At 43.5% G+C, this 24,198-nt stretch overlaps 1 protein-coding gene across 3 annotated transcripts in view; it reads right to left on the bottom strand.

Moving 5' to 3' along the window:
* Window positions 1–24,198, bottom strand: part of TP63 (tumor protein p63) — a 217,083-nt gene that overhangs the window by 20,994 nt on the left and 171,891 nt on the right. For all 3 annotated transcript variants that reach the window (XM_043994855.1, XM_043994856.1, XM_043994857.1), the window contains 6 exons: window positions 14,344–14,530; window positions 12,508–12,623; window positions 11,411–11,520; window positions 10,336–10,472; window positions 3,687–3,769; window positions 1,331–1,467 (listed from right to left, as the gene is read on the bottom strand). In XM_043994855.1, coding sequence (XP_043850790.1) covers window positions 1,331–1,467; window positions 3,687–3,769; window positions 10,336–10,472; window positions 11,411–11,520; window positions 12,508–12,623; window positions 14,344–14,530 — 770 coding nt within the window. The remainder of the gene's footprint in view (window positions 1–1,330; window positions 1,468–3,686; window positions 3,770–10,335; window positions 10,473–11,410; window positions 11,521–12,507; window positions 12,624–14,343; window positions 14,531–24,198) is intronic.

Raw genomic sequence — 24,198 nt, forward strand, 5'->3', positions numbered from 1 at the left:
TTAACATGGTGGCAAGATGTGGCCATTTTGGAAGGCTCATTGGCATAGGTACACATCACATATGGATTGGAAGTGCTGCTTAGACTAGAGCAGAAGGCAGTAGACCTGGGCTTTAATCTCGGGCTAGGGGCTGATTCATTGACTGGGACCTTCAGTGAATCATTTACTAATCTGAGGCCTCAGTTTCTTCATTTGTGAAATGAAGGAGCTGGACCACATGGCTTCTGAGGGCCTTCTCAGATGTAGCTGTTTGGTGTTTTGGAAGTCTTCCCTAAGGAAAAACCTTCAACTGGCTTCTGTGAAATTGGTCCTCATTGTTCTGGGTTCTGCCTTCTGGGGCCAAGTAAAATGATTCTAATCCCTACTCAAAGCAACAGTCCTTAAGATACTTGGGGGAACTATCAGGGCTCCTGCATCTTCTTTCTCCAGGCTAAGTGTGTCCAGTTCCTTCATGGGATGCTGCTGTAAAGGTGCTCCAGACCCTTCACTGTCACATGCTCCAGCTCATCAATACTCTCTAATGGCCACGCACCAAATGTCTGTCCCTGGAGCAAGATGATCTGTTTGGTTTTTTTTTTTTTTTTCCTAGCTCAGTGGCTGAGCTCTGGAAAGACCACCTCTCCTGCTGTGGGATGATGGCTTCTGCCTTCAGCTCTTGTTTGGGTGTCAAGGGGGAGGAAAATCCCATCTGTGAAATGCTGAAGCACTTCTTCTGTTTCCTCGTCCACTGATCTACCACTGACCCAGAACCCCATGCCGGCAGAATTCTGCACCTTGTTCATCCATTGTTGGCAAGGCTCTGCCAGAGGCTTATGTTGGGCCACCATTCACTTGCTCCTTTTGAGTGAAGGAAGATGCAACCCTTTTAACAGAGGACAAGGCTGAACAAAAGCCCCACCCTGCACTCTCCCTTACTCTGTTATGGGGTACAGACACCTGTAACCTTCAACTGAACTTCTCTCCACTAACATTCAGAACTGCCAAAGCAAACACCCATCCCAGGATGTGGGGCATGGGTGGGAAGTCTCGTTAGGAAGAGTGTGTCCACACCTCACCCCAATTCCAACCTCATTCATGCCTTGCCCTTGCTAACACAACAAGCAAGAGGGGGTGTGATTGCTAGAGATCAATGGCATTTTATCTGGGCAGTGTGCTACTACTGAGACCCAGACCCAAACCAACCGAGTCTGAACCGGTGCTCAGACGTTCTCTTTCTCTCTTTAAACCACGTCGTCCCCAGCATTCTAGGGCTACAGGCTGGAGAGGACCCGTTCCTGCCTCTCCAGATGTGTTCTTAGCTACAGCCAATGGAGGGTGTGGCTACACTCACTGTTTTTGGAGTAGGTGTTGATGCTGCTGCTGCTGCTGTTGCCTGTAGGTCTCAATGGTGTGCTGGGGTAGGTACTGCATGAGTTCCAGGGACTCCTTGATCTTCAGCAACATTTCATAAGTCTCTCGGCCCCGAACCTGTGCGCAAGGACGAAAGGAAGAGGACGATTAGGGAGGCACCTGGAGCTTTGAGAGGCAGCCTTGTATGGTAGATGGAGTGCAAGACATGGGTTTGGATCTCCCCTCTGACACTAGCAAGCCATGTGAACTTAAGCATGCCACTTAGCTGTCTGAGCCTCAGCTTCCTTATCTCTAAAATATGGATCATAAGAGCTACGATGTCTGCCTCCACAGAACGCGGTGGGGCTCAAAATAATGGCTATGTGACAGATATTAAGTGCTAAAGATTCACCTACCACTGAAAATAACCAAGCAACCAGATCTTAGACAGGGAAAATATACTTTTGAGACTTTTTAAGAGGAAAAAAAAGTCAACACAATAGAAATCAGAAAACCTGCAATTTTACCAAATGAGGACTCTCAAAGGGAAAGGGAGAAACCCCTGAATCGTGCTATTGTTTCTTCGATCTCCACATGCTTGACATTTCATGATAATCAGAATACTTTTGTTATCACGAAATTTTATTTCTCTAAGCATTCCATATCTAGTTATAGCCTTTATATGTCTATCTATTATCTATCTTTATGTATATCTGCAGCATTGGATTAACTTCATTAAAATCAATTTTAAATTTCCCCCAGATAGCTCATCCTCTTTGTGGATGATCTTTGTCAAATTATTTCTCGCAGTCTGTCTTCCCCTTATATTCAGCACATTTCAAGCTTGCTCAATGATGGTCTGCAAACTCTAGTAACCTATACAAAACATGGTCAGGATGATAAACCTGTTAGGGAAAACCCAACCCATGCAGTGCCTTCCAAAAACTTAATCTGCATGGATCTACCTTGGCTTAAGCCTTCATCGGATCAAACTTTCATTTCTTTTGACTAGGTAGGTTTGTTTTAGGGTTGGTTTTCGTTGAGCAGGACGGACCCAACAGCTGCATGCATGCACCTTAAAGGAGCAGAGCCAGCATTTGTAATTTATCATGCCAGTTAGCAAGAGTTCTGAACCCAGTGAAAATGTTGGTGCTGCGCCCTTGTAAAGCTCAGACTTGGATGACTCTGCTGACATGATTGCTGCAAAGTGGAGACCTAAGGGAGAGCTCAGCCCAACTATGACACACCCAGACCTGTCTGGCTGCTTGGGCCAGACCTCTCTGCAGCTCCCCCTCAGATCCCACTGCTGACTTCTCCCAGCATTCTGAGACAGCATTCATGCAGCATGACCTCTGGCTAGAAGAGCTCAAATAACTGGGCACGCACCCTCCACAACGACAAGCCTATGACCTGGACGATTGAATGGGACACTCAAAGCTGTGCAATCAACGTCTTCCTCCACAGCAGAATCCTAAGGGCTTTCCATGCATGGCACCATTTGTAGTGTGCCTGAATTTTACCTTCAAAAAAGCATGTCCTGGATCAAGCTTAACATTTAGCTCTCAATTATTCCTAAATAGATTATTCTCTTTGGCTAAGCTTTAACCCTGGTATGGCTTCTCCTTGCTACCTGACCCATTTCTAGGCCACATCTTGCCATGACTACATTGGACTTCAGATTCATTTTTATTATGATTCTAAACCAAATATGGGAAGGCTGATAAATCTGGGAAATGGGAAGAAATAAAAGAATGGATACAAGCCACATGGTACATTCCCAAAAAATGCTCTTTGGGTGTCTAAGCAAGTGTTAACTTTAGATTTTTTGCACCTTCTTTTTCTCCATTCGCCCCACTGGCCCAATGATCAATCATTATAACCAAAGTCTTTGATGCTGATAATCAATCAATCCATAAACATTTATTAAGTGCCTGCTACTTTGCTAATTGCTAGGGCTACAAAAAGAGGCAAAAGATAGCCCCTGCCCTCAAGGAGCGTACAATCTAATGTTATCACAGAGTTTAACCTTAGAAACACACATATTTTTCTCAATGGAAATGATACCAAAGGAAATGTATCGTCAGCAGCTTTCATGCTGTAATATCCCAAAGACCATGGTGCCTGTCTATTGAACTTAGAGCTGAACCCTCCTGTTTATTTTGCCTTCCTCTTTTGGAATAGGAGCTCTTTGGAAGCAGGAGCTGTCTTGCTTTTTTGTATCTTTAACCCTTAGCATAGTGTTTTGCAAGTAAGTATCACTTAATAAATTTTTTTGTCAACCAATAAATCAGAAACTGGTGAGGAATTCAGTTAGAGTCCATTCCAAAGGAAAATATGTTTGCCAGCATCGGACTCACCGGTAAGTACAACAGCTCATCATCAGGAGAGCGCCGTTTCTTGATTGACGTCATCTGGATGCCATGAGTGTTCTGTCGGAAAGCTGTGGGCAAAAGACAAGGGACTCTCAGCACATCTACCCGGCACCAATGCTTCCATCAGACAGATGGACACCATCATCACAGTACTGGCTAGCCTCTCTTATGGACTATTTTATTGGTTGGGGAGAAAAGTCAGTGCAAAGTTGGCATGATGAAATAAGGCTAGGATGCTAAGGAATGACGTGTGGTTTAAATTTTATCCCTGCTGTCCGGAAGATAAAAGGAGGGATCATCTAGAAAAGCACTTTGCAAACCTCAAAGTTCCATATCAAAGTCACCTTTTGCTATGATTAAATCTTATGGAATAAGAAAGAGAAATATAGTTTCTCTGCCCCACCTCCTGGCCAAATTCAAAGCATCCTCTTCATTTGAAAACAGCAGAAAATATTCATATATAATCTTGTCCCTTCTCTATACTTTTGAAGTGTGGGAACGAGATAGACATTAGGTCTCATCTCTCTCCATTAAACAAATATATGTCTTATGGAGCAAATACTCAAGTCTTGCCACACAAGTAGTAAAGACAGTTTTGTTGTGGGTCACCAATATGTGGAAACTAAAGCTGGAAGGAGACAGAGATTAGAGTCCAACCCTCTTATTTTACATTTGAAGAAACTCAAGCCCATAGAGGTTAACAGATTTGCCTAGGATGATGGGAATAGCCATGGTGAACTGGGGAAAGTGATTTTCAAATCATCCAAGTGATCTTCAAATCATCTAAGTTTCTTGCTTTAGAGAAGAGAAAACAGACTTGGAGAAGGCAAAATGACTTAGGATCCTAGGCTATGCCCATGGATTCAAATCTACATTCTTAAATTTCAAATAAAAAGGCTCTTCCTGTTGTACCCCCACTGCCTCTTATTTGAGGATTCACACAAATACTATCTTTGCCTCTACACGGAGACATTATGCTACTTTCTGGGGAGCAGTAAACAAGACATGAGATTGAGACCTAGAAATAATATCAGAAACCTAGGTCAAGACTGAAATGGTAAAGACCCATAATGCACATGAAAATCACATTCAAAGTTATTTCTTTGGGGGAATATATGGAGAAATCTCTGAGACAGAAACCATATATATGTGTGCGTGTGTGTGTACATATATATATACACAAATGCACATGAACATGTATGTACACACATGCTGTGTACAGATATACACATATACAAGTACTATGTGTGTACACACGTGTAATTAACAGCTCAAAGATGAAAATGGAAGGTTGGTGCTATTGCTATATGAGATAATGGAGTCTGTTGGCCATTCCTTGCCCTTAACTTATTGTTAATCAACCAAAGAGATTCTTTATATTCTTAACCAAAGGAATTATATCATCAAAGGGTCCATGGATCTCCTGACTTCAGTTGGTGGGGTCCTGGTGAAAAGTTGATGACCAGTGGCACTCCAGCCTCATTTGATGGAAGGCTCGGTGCTTAGATGTGATCCACATTGTATCCATGCAGAAGGAGCAATCCCTCCATTCCTTCTCATCACCTGTCATTCTCATAGATAACTTGCGATAAGTCCTCTTGGAATGTACTGCCAATGTTACGGAGCCCTCCCTCCAAGGTTAACCATATTAGAAGGGAGGGGCATGGATGCGGCATGCAGCCATATCCATCTGTTGATCGTTCACCTTCACTTTTTGCCCAATATTCTTTTTTCATAAATTGTATTCGCAATTGTATTCTAGCACATTTCACATTCACATTTTTTTAAAAAGTGAATTCTTCTTTGGTTCAGACCCCAAATAAGATATCTCCCATGACACTGAAGAGCACTTAGAATTGTATCTTGCTTGATATCAATACTCAGGAGTTCAGAGTCAAGTCCATCTCTTTCTTCACACCTGTCAGAGGTATATATATATATATATATATATATATATATATATATATATATATATATATATATATATATATTGGTGAGGCAGTTGGGGTTACGTGACTTGCCCAGGGTCACACAGCTAGTAAGTGTCAAGGGTATGAGGCCAGATTTGAACTCAGGTAGTCCTGAATCCAGGGCCGGTGCTCTATCCACTGATCAACCTAGTTGCCCATAATTTTGACCCAGAGGAGAATCTGCAAGGCTCCACTCTAGCCACTCACTCTGTGGTCATGTGGGGGAAAAATGAAATAATAAAAACTGGTGGGATCTGATATTTGTTTTATCTCATAGTTATGAGATTGTGAAAGATGTGGGCACTGGGCTACCTTTCTACACTTATCCCACATTCCTCCCCTTCACACACTCTGCTCCCTAGTCAAAGCAGCTTCTCACCATCTTCCTTCAGACTGGGAGCTGAGCACCAAGAGCAAGGGACGTGGTTTTGACTTTTTTTGTGTCCTCAGTAGTTAGGATGGTATCTGGCACATAGAAGGCACTTCATAAAGGCTTGTTGGCATGGCTTGATTTCCCTGAACTTAGCATTCCCTCCACAATCTCAACGCCTTTACCCAGAGTCTCAATGCTTTTGTCCAGGGTTCCTTCCCATGCCTGGAATGCACACGATCTTTGCCTACACTTCTTCAAATCCTGATCTTTTTTTTTCCAAGACTGCTCAGATGTCATGTTCTCCACGCTGCCTTTTCTCATCTCCTTCTCTCTGCTACCCCATTCTCTCCCTCATTATTCTTCATGTCTGTACATTTCTTACCCACCCACCCCCACAGGATAACATAAGCTCATTGAGAGAACTGAGGGTTTCAATTTGTCTCTAGCTCTGAACACATTTCCTTTCATTTAGCTAGTGCTTGAGAAGAGGGTGTTGACTCTGCTGTTTCATTTCACCACAAATTCTCCCTTTTTGCCTTTTCATCCAGCATACCTTAGAGAATAAAGGGAGCGTTTAGGTGGGTCAAGAATTCCTGAGGTCTCTTGCTTTGTGAAATGAGGCGAGGGGTCTTTGATATAAATGGCCTTTTCCCACTGAGGAAGTTGTCCATGACCAAATAGAGAAACATCAAATAGTTAGATCATGAGACTCATTAAACACCCCCTACAAGTTAGAGACACTTTGTGGAACTGCTGGTCAACTATTCACACTACTCTTCAAACCTGAACTGTGAAAGTAATTCATAGCCATATCATGGAGGATGTTTGGGTCCACATCTCCCAGACTCATAGAGCATGAATGTAATTCAGCTTCTGGTGATTTTTTAAAATTTTATTTTATTTTATTTTATTTTATTTTATTTTATTTTATTCTTAATGAGGGTACTCTTGCATGTTCAACATTCATATTGCTGAGTAAATCTTAAGAAGAGAAGACAGTGGCTGATGCTTAAGCTCAAGATAATTCATAATATAGCCCCCAAGAATAGATATTGATGGCTTCCTCATGCTCTATTTATTTTTTTTAGTTACAATACCATCTGTGACATTTTCCATTTGGGGGAATTTTCTCACCTTTTGGAGTAGGATTCATCCCCAGAGACATTTCAAATTACATAATAGCCACCACAGATTTTCTTGTCTTTTTTTTTTTTTTTGCAGGGCAAATGAGGGTTAAGTGACTTGGCCAGGGTCACACGGCTAATAAGTGTCAAGTGTCTGAGGTCAAATTTGAACTCAGGTCCTCCTGAATTCAGGGCCGGGGTTTTATCCACTGTTCCCCTTAGCTGCCCCCAACTCTGTCTTCTTAAACACCACTGATATTGTCTCACATTGTACATCATGTGGCAGAGTCCCAGTGTAGTGGTTTGACTATCCCTGATGGGAAGAATAAAGGACTATAGAAATGCTGGCAGATCTGTTCCATATCGAGGCTTATTGTTTACCCCTTTTGCTCTTCCAGTGTTGGTTGAGATTGTTTCTGGGTTTCCACCCTCCTCATTGTGGCAACTATTTTTCAACAGTTAAACTTCTCTAGGGAATGGCAACGGTGAGAATGGATATCTTTACTTTTGTCTGTTTCCCATTTTTCAGGGTTGATACCTAATATAGATTGGTTTAGAGCTGGTGTCAGAGTTAGTATAGGAGGGGGAAAATAAAGAACATCGAATTTTGAGTCCAAGAACCTGGGTTCACATCCTGGCTCTATCACTACTTGAGTGACTTTGAACAAGCCACTCTTATCTCTTTACCTTCAGTTTCTTTAGCTGTGGAATGACACATTTGGCCTGGGTGGACTCTGCGGTCCTTTGCAGCTATAAATCTAGAATCTTCACAAGCAAGATCTTTTCATCTTCACCCGTTCTTCTCCATTTATGTTTACTTTGAACTCTTCTCTAATTATTCAACAGTCTAACTGAACCATAACAGCTGATTCTAAAATGACAGCTATGTCAGTAACCAGTCATTTTTGTTGTTGTTTGTTTGTTTTGCCTGGCCTGAGAGAATCAATTCCATGACTTTCGGGTTGGTGTCCATTTGACACTTACCATCCCTAATGTTGTCTGCCTCTCTTAAAGAAAGTGCACAAGACATATAGGCATGAGGCAAGCCTTTGGGTGCTTTCACTTTTGATCCTGAATCCTATTTTCCAACATAGTTTTCCTGTCCTCTCTGGGCCCATTGGATTTTCTCAGTCAGCCAGTATCAAAGTATATGTTGATTTAATCTGGATGCTCATCAAGTTCCTCCTAGACTTTCCCTGGGTCCTCTGCAATGGATGCTGTCACAGAAGCTGCAATTATCTTCATGGTGGTCTCTCTGCTTACACCCAACATGAGCACAGCAAAGCAAGATGAGCGAGCACCCCATGAAATAATGTTTGCTGTTGCCTTTCAGTACTTTATTAAACCAACACCTTCACCTCTTTTTCTTTTTTTTCTGCCCTCCAAGTTGAGGCTTGGAAGCACCTTTTTATTTGGCTACAATCCCTTGAAATCTTCCTTCTGGTTTTATTTTTGCCCGAGATGTCAGTGTGTTGGACAAAGGATTAACATTTAGCACACCGAGTTAAATTAATGTTTAAGGATGTCCTACAAACTGTACACTTTGTAAATTTTTTCTGCCTTTTTTTTTTCATTCTACCAATGGAACTGCAGAAATAAAAGAAAGTTCCACAGGCCTGAAGGGATTTTGTGCTGGTACCTTGTCTGATTTCATCTGCCTGCTGTCCTACCTTCAGGGTTCTCTCCCTACCCCATCCCACCCCCCAAATCCTAAAATTTAACTACTATTCTTAACACAGGCAAATGAGTCAGAGATGTCTTCCTTTTCCTAACCCAGCCCTTATTATTTTTTACCCTTACCTGTGGGTACTCTGCCCAAAGGAATTTAACTCTTGATCTCTGAAACTTCTCAAGATATCTCATGGTTTAAGAGGCCATTCCTTACCTCATTTCTTACCTAGTCTTAATCACTGAATAGGTGTTTCCTCAGACAAACTGAGACCTGGCTAAGACCCTAGCTTTAATAGGCAAAGGTCTGACATCTCCAATCCTCTTGATCTGTATCTTACCACTGGGCCCAGATGGCTCCAGAGCAGAGAGTAAGGCTGGTGACTTTGCACATCCTTGTCTTACATTAATCCAAATCACTAAAATTCATGACATCACCTCCCTGATATCATGGCCTTCTTCAAGAATGCAGGACAAACAACAACCACCACCCCTCACCCCCCAAAATACATGCATGCATAATACACACACACACACACACAAAGATGTGGATATATTGACATATATCATCTATTAAAACATAGATATTATCAATCTATCTATCTATCTAATTACCCAGTGGCCAACCTTGAAGTGACAAGACATCTCTATCTGTAGCTAGGCACGGCCTTGAACAGTGACATATCATATATTCCTAGGCTTCTGCATGAGCCTAGCTTTAGGCTATAAAGGCACATTTAATAGTAAGGATAATAATAAGAACAGCCCTTATTCGTGTGGTATCCTAGAGCTAATATCCTTGTGAGGGGGTCAGACCAGAGGGAAGTCATTCAATTCCCTTAAACCTAAGTTCCCTTGACCTGGAAATAAGAATACTTATACTGGGGGCAGCTAGGTGGCACAGCGATAAAACACCAGCCCTGGATTCACGAGGACCTGAGTTCAAATTTGACACTTGACACTTAGTAGCTGTGTGACCCTGGGCAGGTCACTTAACCTTCATTGCCCTGCATTAAGAAGAAGGAGGAGGAGGAGGAGGAGGAGGACGACTTATACTGACACACCTGCATTGTTGAGTTGTGGGCAAAAGGCAGATTCTAAGCCTTAAAGGACTATAAAATGTCTATGCTTCTCCCCATCTTTCACGATTTCATAGATCGGGACAGTGAAGGAGCAGGAGCAGCAGGGAATGGCAGAGAGTGGGAATATTTGGAATTTCATTTTAGCTTTACTATTGCGTGGTCTGGAGCAAGCCACATTTGAAACCTTGGGTCTCAGTTTCCTTCTCTGTAAAGGAGGGTTGGACTGCTCTGAGTTTCTACAGCAGATTAGGAATTGTGTTTTAAAAACAGACAATCCCTTGGCTGATTCTGTGGCCGGGCCCTGGTGGCTTTCCTCCCTGTGGCCTTGAGAGTCAGGGGTCGGCCTGCCCAGCTGCCTCCTGCAGTGCTGCTCTAGCCAATCCTTGAAGCCAGCCTCTTCCCGCTACAGCTACTTACGGCGCTTCGTACCATCACCGTTCTTTGAGCTGTCGGAGACTTGCTGCTTCCGAATGCTGTCTTCATCTGCCTTCCTGTCTCGGCCAGGGCAAGCGCAGATTCGGGCTTCAAAGCAACGGCGGCCCAGGACCTGCCCACTAGGAACCACAGAGAAGAAAGGGGGAAATTCAGAGACGTCCAACCACGGGGCCTCCGAGGTCAGGTCAGAAGCAGCCGGTAGGGCCGAGGCCCCAGTTCCCTTTTTCCAGAGATGGTTCAGGGCTTAGCTCCAGTTCACAGGGATGGAGATGGATTTGAACCCATGGTCTCAGACTCCACCAGCCTGTATCCCATGGAGCCCGCCTGCTCCCTGGAATGCTGTGCATGCCCCCACGCGCCATTTCTCCAGCCCCTGCTCTGGGACGGGAAAAGGTCTGGTTCTGTCTCAGGTACCATTTTTCACATGCCTGGCTGAGACCCATTTATGTGGCCCCTACTCTGGGACCAGAGAGGTCACCAAGGGGGCCCAGATGCCCTAGCTATATAACAAACTTGCTTTTACCGTGAATTAAATGACCAAAACACTTGGCAAAACACCAAAGGGCTTAAAAGTTGCTGGTGATATTAATAAATCATGCTTAGATTGTTGTCTAAAGAACAGTGGTGAGCCCAGTAACCCAGCAGCTGTATTTAGCTACATATTGTGAAGGAAATTTGAGTTAAGCCAGTGGATGTCTTTGGATAAGATCCCCTGAGGCAAGTCAGATTTACTCAAAGAAACTGTTAAATGCCTTGGGGGAGAATGAAAACAAACATTATCTAATAAGAAACAATTGTAGTCAAATGTCAAGAATTCAGGGATAAAGCAATGCTTCCCTCTTGGCCCCTCCCCAATTCACCACACCCTCCTAGGTCTCCATTTTCTCAGGTCCTTTGTGGAACTATTTGCACCAGGATTTACTGCACAAAGGATGCAATCAGAGAGAAGACTTGGGTGTACATGCTGAAGCTGTTAGAGAGAAATCCCCAAGTGGACCTTGCCAGCCCAATGCCCATACCCTGCACACAAGATGGCAACACCACATACACGACTTACTCTCTAGCCTCCAGAGTGACGATAATCAAAATGGGTCTGCGGTTCATCCCTCCAACACAGCTGCTGTTACACATGAAATTGTATAAGACCGTTGTGAATTCTGTGCCAACCTGGACCCGGGGAAAGAAAGGACATTGATGGGTGTCACCAGCAGTGACGTGATTCTTACCAGGAAGAAATCCACTTTCCATTTGTCATAAAAAACCAAAGGATGATCTATCCTCTAGAGTTTTTCAATTAAATAGTGTTTCTGTCACCTTGGTAGTGAGACTTTTAATGGCCAACCCCAAAAGGCCTGGCCCGGAGCCTCCACAATATCGTTGGCAAATCTGTCACCGTTTGTTAAGACATTGACTGTCTGATGGCTGACAATATGAACCCTGGTATCTCAAAATGTGTAAGTAGTGGGGGCAGCTAGGTGGCTCAATGGATAGAGCACCAGTCCTGGATTCAGGAGGACCTGAGTTCAAATCCGGCCTCAGACGCTTGACACTCACTAGCTGTGTGACCTTGGGCAAGTCACTTAACCCCAACTGCCTCGCCAAAATAAAACAAAACGAAAATGTGTAAGTAGCCTAGCGTTAATAGGGCTCTCATTTCTGAGGGGAGGCTACTTCAAATGAATACAAGATGACCTCTACTCCTCCCTCTCCACCACCATGGGCACTGGAAGCGCTTTCTAAACCATAACCAGACTTTTCCCTTTTAAAACATATAAAGAAAATTAATAAATATTATTTTCTTTTAACTTTTATAATTATTAAATGCTTATTAGTTAGATTGTTGTTTTATATTATTTCCTTTACATTGTTAATAATATCCTATTCTTTATGGTTTTTTCTGTTATGACTGTTTTCCTGCTTTCCTTTGTATCCATGCGTATGTGGAGGGATAAATGGTAGTGTTAACAGTTGAGTTCAGTAAAAACTTAGGGAGAGATAGGAAGGAGGGAAGAAGAGCAACACAGTCCAAAATATTCATTCAAGAACGATGTCAAAACCAAAACGTTGAAGAACCAATTCTAGTCATCCCCACCCAGCTTTCACCACTGTATTCTTCTCGCTCAGAAGACCTAGCCCAGCCTGATCTGTTTTTACCTGTGGTGGCTCATAAGGTACCAGCACACTCTGTCTTCCTGTGATGGGGTCTTCTACATATTGTGCATGGCTGTTCCCTTCTACTCGGATCAAATGACTAGGAGGGGCAATTTGTCCTACAAAGAAATGAACACGATGTGATACAGTTAGCTGCCCACCCTAAAGAAAAGGAGAAAATACAAAACAAAAAACCAAGGGTGGATCAGACACAAGCAGAAAATCAGGGATTCTGAGTCCATAGAGAGGGAGAAGGGAGACTTCCTTGGTAGACCCTGTTATTGTGTTATTTTAATAATGGCATGACCACCATCACTGTAAGAGGAAGAGATGGAATAATGCAAAGGAAATATGGCAATATAACACTCATTTGTGATTGGGGAAGAGGCCACCATTTCTGAATGTAAAGAGTAAAGATTCATGGGTATTAATGGAATGTGGTCATTACTTTTTTAGCTCAAGCTAGAGGAAAGTTCAAAAATCTACTCTGAAGGAAGGGAGAAAGAAGTAGGGTCTAGGTTAAAATCAAAATACAACAATTTGAGCCCAGAGATTGCTGCACATGTTTTGCATGTCAAAAGGTCTCCAAACTATAACCAACAATGCTCTGCATTTTGTGCTAACCTTTCCAGCTACATTAAGCTGTATTGTTATTTAATGTAAGATAAGGGGCCTCCAGATGGTGGCTGCTGGCTGAGTCCTATGCTCAAAGAAATGGGTGAAGCTGAGAGGTGCTCAGCACATCCCTGGGAACTGTGGGTACAGGCACCCATGTATATGTGTGTACACATGTGCACACACACACACACACACACACACATACACACAACTGGGTGAGGCAGAGGTACATGAGGCAGGACCAATCTTACTCTGCAAAGATCCAAGGAAAATGAATTGAAGGCATTTAAAATTTCAGTCAATAAATAATATAAAGAAAGAAAATGAACTGGTTGATCAATAATGATGGCAAGAATGGAGGTAAATGATTTTAGGGTCTAAACAAAGCCAATTCTCTCTTATAGGACAAATATTGGCAGACTCCCATAAAGAGGATGTCAGAAGAAATAGTCTGAGCAGTGGCATCCTGTGATCCCATTGATCATGCCGCCCTACTTCTCCCACAGTTTCATGCTGTTTCTTACCTGTTCTCTTTCTCTCATATTTTCTTGTTCTCTTCCTTGGGTCACATTTGCCCATTGCTGGTTTGCTGAGTATTTCCCTTCTTTTCCTGATCCATGTTCACTTTCTCCCACTCCCATGCCCTTTGCCCTACTCACATTCTCTTCTAAGCTTTGCTGATCTCAACTCTCCTCTGAAGGCCCTTCTCTGTCTTTGCCTTGAACCCTATTTTCTTTGAATTCTGCTCTTTGGCAACATTCTGTACCTTCAAGAATTTATTCTATGCCAAAGTCTCTGATCCACCATTTCTTCTCCCATTTTCAACCTCTCTTTCCTCCTCCTATCTCCTATTCGTCCCACCTCCATTTTGTTTTTTGAATCTCCCTTCCAAGGATAGCTTCATAGAAGAAGGCCCAAATTGCCTATGGGCCTACCCATGACTTTCTTCACGCTTAGCCTAATCTGGACACGGTAACAGGAGATAGGTTCAGACACTAAGCACATCTATGAATGGTTAGTGGAAAGGTTCAAAACAGGAGAAATCATCAACTGAAACTTTAGAAAACAAAAAATAACTAGTCGCTTATCCCTCAGCCCGTGAGGTTGAATTTGTGTCAGTTATAAACTGCAGAAGATGTTTGGGAGACAAATTAAAGGGATGAGTGTGCTCTAAGAGAGCAAACTGAAAGGAGGCAGAGGATCCCATCTCAGTCTCCTTACCTTCATTGAATTCCCGACTCAGTTCATGATTGGGGCAGCGCTTGACCACCTCTGTGACATGCTCAGCCTTCTTATACACGGGCATTGCCCGTATCACAGCACCTTGCGGCGGAGGGGTCATCACCTTGATCTGAATGGGGCAGGTCTTTGCTATCTGGCAGTACAGTTTCTTCAGCTCTGTAGAATACTGTTGAGAGAGAGAGAGAGAGAGAGAGAGAGAGAGAGAGAGAGAGAGAGAGAGAGAGAGAGAGAGAGAGAATGACCGAGGTTACTCATGAGAGGCAGCTCCTATAGTAGATGAAGTCCTGAAGAACTCAGGTCAAATTCTGTCCATGTGATGATAGCCAAATCCCATTTTTAAACTTGGTTTTCTTATCCATAAAATGGCTCTGATAATACCTAGAATAATTACCTCCTAGGTAATGTCATGTTTGAATGAAAGAGTAAAGGTAATTTGTATCCGTAGCACCCCGTGTAACTAGACGTTTACTGTCACGTACTCTAGGGGCTCTTAAACTTGCTTGTGCCACCCACCCATTGGATAGTCTTCAGAAACCTATGGATCCCTCTCAGAATCAATTTTTTTCAAAATACATAAAATGCATAGGGTTACAAAGGAAACTGGTTTTATGGAAAAGCATTTATCAAAATATTAAAAGAAAACAACTCCATGGATGCTGGCTTAAGAACCCTTGATCTAGTTCAATCTTTTCATTTTTCAGAAGAGGAAATTGAGACCTAATGAGGTTAGTTGATTTGTAAAAGGGCATTTAGGTGGTGAATAGTAGAGCTGAACTTAAAACCCAAGCTCCTCCAGTGAGAACTCAAAAAAAATACTTGGCCACATATACCACCCTGGTGATCATCTGAGGCCAAAATGCATCCCCCAGCATTCTGCTGCCTGCCTGCTGTATGGTTAAATTGTAATAGCTTAACATTATGCTAAGAGTTTTGAGGAACCCTGCAGATACTGCATAGATATATGTATGTATCTATGTGAGTGTATATACATGTGTGTGTAAGTATGTGTGTTTAATTTCTTTGCTGATTTCAAAATCAGAAGAACCATGAAGAAAAGACTTTAGGCATCTCAAACATTTTCAAGTTTGTCACTAGAAGAAGGGATTGCACTAACTCTGCTTGACCCCTGAAGGCAGGATTAGGAATAATGGGCCCAGGTGACCAAGATCAATATAAGGAAAACAAAACAAAACAAAACTTCCCAACAAAGAAAACTGTGCCAATGTGAAGGCCCTGCCCTGGGAGGTGGAAGACTCCCCCTCAGTGGGAATCTCCAAGCAGGAGCTCAGGGAAATCTCAGAAAGGGAATTCTTATTCAGGGAGGAATTGCACAGGAGGTCCACAGGGACCCCAAGATCTATGATTGCGGGCCTTGAAAAAGTATGAAGTACAGCTGGCCACTGGCCAAATGTTATCACTACACCATTTTCTCCAGGACCCTACCTCCCTATCTCTATCAGAATCGACACTTGTAGGGGAAAGAACACAGGTTTGGGAGTGTGAAGACCTCAGGGTCCAAGTGCCCTATATTCTGATTACTATCAGAATGCCCTGGATGGATCACTTAAACTCTATGAACTGTAACGTGGGGATGAACATTCTTATACCACCTACTATCCCAGGCTGCTGTGCACACTGTATAAAGGTTTGCCAGCATCATTTATCATTATTGGTGTCATTATCATGAATTAAAAGGCATCTATCTCCCACCGGACCCAGCCAAACCATTGCTTTCCAACCAGTGGCTCATGCTGAGGTGCAACCACCCAGTCACTGGCACCACCCTCCCCTCGCCGTGTGCCTGGTAACAGTTATCCAAACAAAGAATAAACAGGCACACACAGGTTGTGATGCTAAATTGGCAGACGCATCCTGTTCCAGGGAAGAGATGTTGGCAAGCAACCTAGAAACAGGGCAAAAGGAACAAGGATTCCTTCTCCATGTTTTGTGATTTCCCTGCGATGAGGTGACAAAGGAGACGCTCCACTGGAAAAGCCATTTCTCCACGGCTGAAACAGAACCTTCCCTTTCATTCTTTGCTCTCTCTTCCTTTATTTCTTTTTAAAGAAGTGTTGCAGTTCCAGTGAAAATTAAGTTTCAAAATCTCTCCATGCTAGGGGCACAGTTGCACAATCAGTTCTACATGCCTACAGGCTAGGGATTAAGAAGAGCAAAAAAAAAAAAAGGTTTTACATGGCCCCAGGCCATAGGAAGCAGGCCAAAAATGAACCCAAAAATCCCAGTTGTGAAACTCCTATGTCAATGGAGATAGTGATTTACCAAGGTTGAAGGTTTCCTGCTGATAGCCAGAAATTGTATAAATAAAGACACATTTGAAAAGGGGAGGGGGAAACATTGAGTGAATGGGACAAAGAGATTCACAAATGTTTGTTCTCTGGAGTGTTCCCCCAGCAAAACAAATCCCTATTTGAGTTTGGGTTATGAGATGTAGAGGGGTAAAATCTAGAACCACACACTGTTGAGAACAAAGCCTCTGAGGCAAGCCGAAGGACAAATGCATTGTTCTCAGCCCAGGATAGATAAGGTGCAAGAGAAACATAAACAAAATATTTCGAGGCAGGCAAGAAAGAAAACACAACATGGTCGGCCTTAGAAGAGGTCATTAAGCTCCTTGTTGGAAAGCACAGGTCAGCTTTTTGGTGCCAAGATCCTTTAAATAAGAAAGACCCTCTGGAGGACTGTTCTGAGCTCTAGCAACTGAAAATGAAAAAGGACAGAAACACATTTGCTCATATTAGCAACAAGCTCAGCTGTGTCCCACCCCTCCCTCCATAGGAATGTAATGTTTTCTTGCTGGTGCTGGTGATCACTTGTGTCCAATTCTTTGTGAACCCATTTGGGGTTTTCTTGGCAAAGAAACTGCAGTGGTTTGCGATTTCCTTCTCCAGTTCATTTTACAGTTGAAGAAAGTGAGGCACCCAGGGTTAAATGACTTGCCCAGAGTCACCCAGCTAGTACATGTCTGAGGCCAGATTTGGACTCAGGAAGATGAGTCATCTTGACTCTAGGCCCAGCATTCTACACTGTACCGCCTAGCTGCCCATGTTTACCTATGCTATAATCTCTCTCTCTCTCTTTTTTTTTTTTCAAATATTAAGTTCCATTAAAGAATCTAGAGTTGGTTAAGTCACTGCTGGCAGCATGCAAAATTAAAAGGGTTATATGGTAATCATTTGCTCTTCAAATAAAAACTTATACCACTAGATAAGACAAAAAGTAAGATATTAGAGTGACTGACAGCCACATACCGTACTCCGAGACACGAGTTAGATGTTCATCAATTGTCTTTTTAGGTAACTCTTCCCTTTTTCAAAAATCATTTGGGAATAGATTCCCCAGACCCAGGAAAGGAGGAATTATGATCTTTTTGTTTACCTACCACTTTTGGACATGTCTAATGCTACTGTTGCCCCCTCAATCTTTGTTCTTATTTTGACACTGGTACTGCTGGAGAGCACAGTTTGGATCATCCATGGCCTCTAATGTCATGGATGAGTCATCTGCCATCTTAGAGGATATACATAGTCATCTAACTTTAACTCTTGTCCCAATTCCTTTATCTTTTCTAAATGATTACAATTCCTCAACCTTTCACTCTTCTTCTGACTCTCCTCATTTTCTATCATTTAGTTCCAAAATACACATCTCAGAATTTCAGATTTGACACTTGGTGGTCAACCATCCACTGCTGGAAGACCCTCAGTAAGAGGGAACCCGTTACCTCTAGAGCAGTCAATTCCACTTTATGGGATCTCTTATTGTATGAACGATTTTTCCTGAAGTTGATAACTAAAGTGGGATGTGTCTTATTACTCATCTCCCTGGAACAAGAAGACTGAGAGAACTAGGACAGAATTTCTCCCTGTGTGCCTCCTTTTAATTATTCTCAATCCAGGTGCCCCATCTTAATCACTCACTGTGATTTGCTTCTTTTCAAAGGACTAGGAGTCACATCTCCAAAGAGCCCTGTTTTGTTTTAGTTTTGTTTTGCTTTTTGGGATTCTGGACATTTATTTTCACTCCCTGGCCTGGCCTAAGGAATTTTAAGGGGCTTGGTTTCTACTCTTTCACTTCTCCAACATCCTAGGGTCACTTTGAACTATGATACTAGCTCCCCAAAAAGCTGGTTCCCTCTTCTCTTCTTGTCCAGCTGGTCAAACATCTCGATGACACAGTAGAAAGATAACCAAGGTCACTTGTCACCACGGCCAGGTCACCTACTCTCAGCTATCAAATGAGGGAGTTGGACCCAGGGGTCTCCAAAAGTCTTTCCAGCCCTCCAACTATGATCCTCTCACCAAACTAACAAGTAGGTCCTCTGTTCCGGGATATCCCAATGTGCAATTCACTGACAAAGATTTGCACATTAGGGTTAGGACTGAACTTGAAGAATCCCCCCTAGGCCCATAAGATGCTGCCCTGCAAACACAGACTCTCTTCCCTGAAGCCTCTATTCATAAAGTTCTATGAGCATGTCCCATGGGACCAAATCAAAACTCCAACCTTCTCAGTCAAGTCAAGCTCGGTTCTAGGTATTTCTATCCTGCCCATCACCAGGCTGTCTGGGTAGGAACTGGGAGAGATTAGAGCATCCTGGCATTCTTTGTGTTCTTTGGGAGCCCCGACTGGGTGCTAGAGGTCCCAGATTGTCTTTGAAGTGTCTTCACTCTGTCTTCCTGTTGGGATTTCATAAGCCCTTTTCTTGGAGTGTGAGAAAAGCTTCTGGGTCTGTAGTTTCCACGACCATTCCTTCATCTTTGTCAAATGACAGCCCTCAAGCTGGCCTGACGCTAGCATTCCAGCTTTCTGAAAGAGTTCCTCCATGACACCTGGCAGGCCTGGGACAACTTGTGACATGTGATGTGCTTTTTTTGGTATTTATTTTGAATGTGCCTGCAATTTGAATCATTGGAGGACACAGATCTGAATACTCTTGATTCACTGAGAAGGCCCTTATCTCAGCGCTGGCCTCTCATCCCCCCATAATCCATGCTTCTCATCCCAATGCTCACCTCCTTTTCCTTGTCAAGGAATATAAACCACTGGCTTTTTCAGTCTCTACATTCATTCTCTTCCCCTCAATTGCCCCTGGGGTTTTTGCTCATTCATCCTTTCCAAAGCGAGGCAATATTTGATACTTCTCTTGTTTCTGATACCAAGAATTTCTTCTCTTTTCAGCTCTCTCTTTAGTGATCTGACATGCTTCCTTCTGACCATTTTTGTGTCTCTGACTTTTTGACTTCTCTCATCATCCTCAGAAATCAATCAGCCTTGAATTTTGCACGCAATGCTTTCCACATTGAGATCTCAATCTCCTCCTGACCCCAGCATGACATTGCTTCTGGCGCTGGCACTAGACAGTGATCCCAGAATCTTCTAGAACCTTTCTGATGATGGAAGATCCCGCTTCACTGACCAGAGGAGGACAGAGCTTTAGCTAGAGGAATCTCAGAGGTCGGTCAGTTAGGTCAACTCCTTTATTATACAGAAGAGGAAGCCAAAGAGGAGGAGAAGGGCACATCCAGTCATCAAATATCCCAAGCTTCTGGTTTTCTGTTTTTATTTTTGTATTTTTGTTTGTTTGGTTGGTTTTGGTTTTTGCTGGACAATGGAGGTTAAGTGACTTGCCCAGGGTCACACAACTAGTAAGTGTCAAGTGTCTGAGGCTGGATTTGAACTCGGGTCCTCCTGTATAGCTTCCCTGTAATGGATTATTTCCCCCAAACTTCTGTTTTAAGGAAACAATGGTCTATCCAGAGGCCTCCTCACATGAGGCAAGGCTACCTCTCCTCAAAACTCTGGCCATACTGGTAGGAGTCAAAGAGAGTTCTCCAACTCAGAAATACCAAATCTTACACTTTTTAGGGACTTCACAGGCCATCTTGTCCAACTCCTCCGGCCTGAACAAGGATCTTCACAGAGTCTTCTAAAACAGGATTGATGAGAACCTATCAGGCGTGTTGTGACTCAGGGACTTACTACACTAGATGACCTCAGAGTCTCTTCCACCCCTGAGATTGTGGGGTTCATTCTACAAGCAAAGACCCTGCTGGCTCTGAGTATACACAGCTAAAAAGTGACTTTGTGGTGTATGCCTTCAAAGGGCTTATACTCTAATAGGGGGATCAGTCATGGTGCAGCTCTGCATGATGCAGGGTATGCAGGTAGAATGGGCTTGGGGATAACAAAGGAAACCCATTCTAGATACCCTAGCGACAAATGTCCCAGTGCCTCTCCCCTGAAAGAACACTCTTCCATCTGGCATTTCTACTGGGAAGTGCCTGGAAATGAGAAAGGGGAAAGATCCTTTGGTATTGTTTGTTGGTTTAGTTGTGTCTGACTCTGTGACCCATTTGGGGTTTTCTTGGCAAAGATACTGGAATGATTCACCATTTCCTTCTCCTGTTGTTTAAGGCAATCAGAGGTCAAGTGACTTGCCCAGGGACACACAGCTAGGAGATGTCTGAGGCTGGATTTGATCTCAGGTCTTCCTGATTCCAGACCAGCTCCAGGCTCTATCCGCCGAGAGCAGATCCTTGCTGGGCCTGGTTTCTGGTCCTTGGGACATGCCCGCAGGAGATCAAGGGGCACAGAGGAGGGGTCCTGAGCTTTACTCCTGGCTGTGTGAGCTTGAGCAGTCACCTCTCAGGGACTCCATTTCCTCTGTGAAAAGTGAGGTAAAGTGAGAGGGTTAGACAGGAGGCCCCCAAAGGCGACTCCTGGCCTGGACCATTCCTATGGATGGCCTGGTGATACTGTTGGACTTGCAGCATTACCATCAAAACAAAGAACCCTGTAGAACATAGCACAATTGAGGATTTTAGGAATTTATTGACCTATTTCTGACAATTAGCATAAATTATTTGGTTTGTGGGTTTGAAAGCATACATAATAAATACACTATTCAAGGCCTGTCCAGACCTGTGATTTCTTCAATGTGAGTACTCCCACTGTGAAAACTCCCTCCAGTGATGTAGGCAGCCACTCTGGTACATCTTAGAGTTTTCATGGTTGTCAAACACAGTGAGTGGTTAAGAAACTTTCCCAGGGTCACACAGCCAGTACGGATGAGAGGCAAGTCTTCCTGACTTCATGGCTGGCTCCCTCCTCACTATGCTACCCTACTCACACGTATGTGTTTAGGTCCACAAGGTTCTGAAGAACAAGGCATTAGAAGCATCACAGTCAAGAGAGGCGAGAGGATGTCCAAGCAGCACTGCTCAGACAGGGCAAGAGCCTCAAACAAGGGGCCAGGCTTTTTCTCCAGTGACCATTGCAGTAACCTCTGGGATCAAGCAGGTAACCATGAATCCTAGATGGATGGGAGGGAATGATGGGAAACCCTAAAGCCATCCTGGGTCCATGGAGCAAAGTGCCATGCCTAGCCTTCCCCCTCTGACCATTAACATTAGTGCTAGAAGGGATTTTGAAAATCACCTCGTTTAACTGTCACCTTTATACAGATGGGGAGACTGAGGCCAGCAGATGTGAAAAGACATGACCCCAGGTACTCAGGAAATAAAGAGCAGAGGGAGGGGTCTGTTGGTCCTTGGCTTCTAAACCACCAGCTCTGTGAGCACCGCAGAATGTCCTCACTGGGTTTGTATGACAGACAGCCCTGAGCCTGGGCACAGCATGCCCACTGGCTGTCAGGGATTCTGTTTTCGAGAGATTTAAAGAAAAAAAGCACGGATAGGGTTTACATGCTCTGAGTGCACATGGCCAACTCAACACGCAGTGTGGGCTTCAGCTTAGAAAACAGGGAATCAGGGCAGCTAGGCGGCACAGTGGATAAAGCACCACACCTGGATTCAGGAGGACCTGAGTTCAAATCCAGCTTCAGACACTTGACACTTACTAGCTGTGTGACGTTGGGCAAGTCTCTTAACCCTCATTGCCTGAAGAAAAGAAAAAGGAAAAGAAAATGGGGAATATTGACCAACCCAAGAGGGAGAACATCATTGATCGGACTTAGCAAGGGCAATTCAAACACATAAGCTGGAGCTTTGAGCTCAGAGATCAGAGGAGCCATCTCTGCTGGAAGCTGTGGGCCAAGAGGCCCAGTGACCAAAGTGAGATGATGGCGCTGTGGCAGCCCCTTTTTGGTTGGGGGGAAGATGGCTATTTAAAGAGTGAGAATCCCATCCCCCATTTCTATTTCCATCTTTTTTTTTTTCTTTTTTCCTGGAGGTGTTTGCAAAAACTCAAGATTGCCCAAACTGACAAATGCTAGAATCTGGGGAGGCAGGTTCAGGGTTGGGCCCCATCAAGTTTCCTCTTTGGCAAATCTGATATCGTGTTCTTTCCAGAGAGAAGGAGTCACTGAAATGAGCAAATGCCTCCAACTCCCCATATCTAGATCTTCTGCAATAAAAGTATAACAAAGAAATACAAGAAAAATAAAGAATAATAAAGGAAATTATACCAAATAAAGGAAATCAAAACAATAAAGGCATATGATAAAGGAATAGAGGAAAACAAGAATTCCCTGGGTTAGTTTGATTTTAAACCCCAGGAGGCAAAGGTGAAGGGAGAAATGTCCCTAAAGAAAAGGCAGGTTCTAAACCAAAAGCTCACTCCAGGGAGGTTTTGAGAACAAGAGTAAATCTAGTCCTTTACTAATAACATGTTCCAAGGAAAAAGAAAAAAAAAGGAGGAGGAAAACATTTGACAAAGCATTCCAGCATCCTTCGTCTTGCCCTCGCCACCTGCCTGAGTAGGCATACTGTGTTACAGGCACTTGGCATCCACACTCGTAATGCAGCATCTCCATTCATCCAGCCACATGCCAGCTAATATCAGCAGACACCTGCCCAATTTCTCAACACCCCCCTCTCCTGAAGGTGTGTCAACAAAGGAGCTTTTACAAATCAAACTGTCCAGCTCAACCATTTATCCCTTCAAAATCTCCTGGAGGAAATGGTACTGATTGTTTGTGAAATTCAAGTGAGAGCTGGCTTGAGGTATGCCCAGTTCCCTCCCAGAACCCTGGCAATGACAGGAATTATACAATCAAATGCCTCCAGGGGGGTGTCTTCTTCCTACACTCCGTAGCAACCACTGACCCCCCTCCCCCAAGCCACCTTCCATCTACTGTGTAGTTATCTAGTATGTTCCCATTTATATATATTTATCACCCTCATTACAATGCAAGCTTCTTGAAGGGAGGTACTATTCTGCTCTTTCTTTGGATCCTCGGCTCTTAGCACAAGCTGTAACTCATAGTAGGTGCTTAATAAATGCTTAGTCATCAGTTGATTAGTCTCTGGTCCTTCTAGATGTTGTGTTTTGTGATGATAACCAACACTTCATATGTAACTAACATGTCTTCAGAACATAATGGGGATTTCTCTTCACTCCCCAACATTCAGAAATAAGCCCCCAACGTACCAAAACCCACAGCAGTGCCGATCGTTCAGTTCCAGAAACAGTCAGTGCTATGTCTCTGAAAATTAAAAAATATATACGTTTGACACCCACCCGCCATCTACTTATATCTCACCATGAAAACTGACCAAGGTTTAGGACAAATGTTCTAAGTTACTCACACAAGTTTCTTTCAGATTACTTTATGGTATTCATTACCTTCTGCTCCCACTCACAGCGGAGAGGGAGTCCTTCAGCATCCCAGTCTGGACAGCACTGTGGAGGTTTATTAGCCCAGAGGAGAGAAGGCCCAGGTGTGTGGGGAGTTGAGGGTTGGGGGTTGGAAAGCTCTCTTCCAATATGTGAATGGCCTTCACCTGTACAAAGGATTCCATGACTTTCCGCGCTCCAATGGAAGCAAGAGCAGTGGGTGGGGTGGGGGTGGAA

The sequence above is a fragment of the Dromiciops gliroides genome, chromosome 3 (genome assembly GCF_019393635.1).
Source record: "Dromiciops gliroides isolate mDroGli1 chromosome 3, mDroGli1.pri, whole genome shotgun sequence".
NCBI lineage: Eukaryota > Metazoa > Chordata > Mammalia > Microbiotheria > Microbiotheriidae > Dromiciops > Dromiciops gliroides.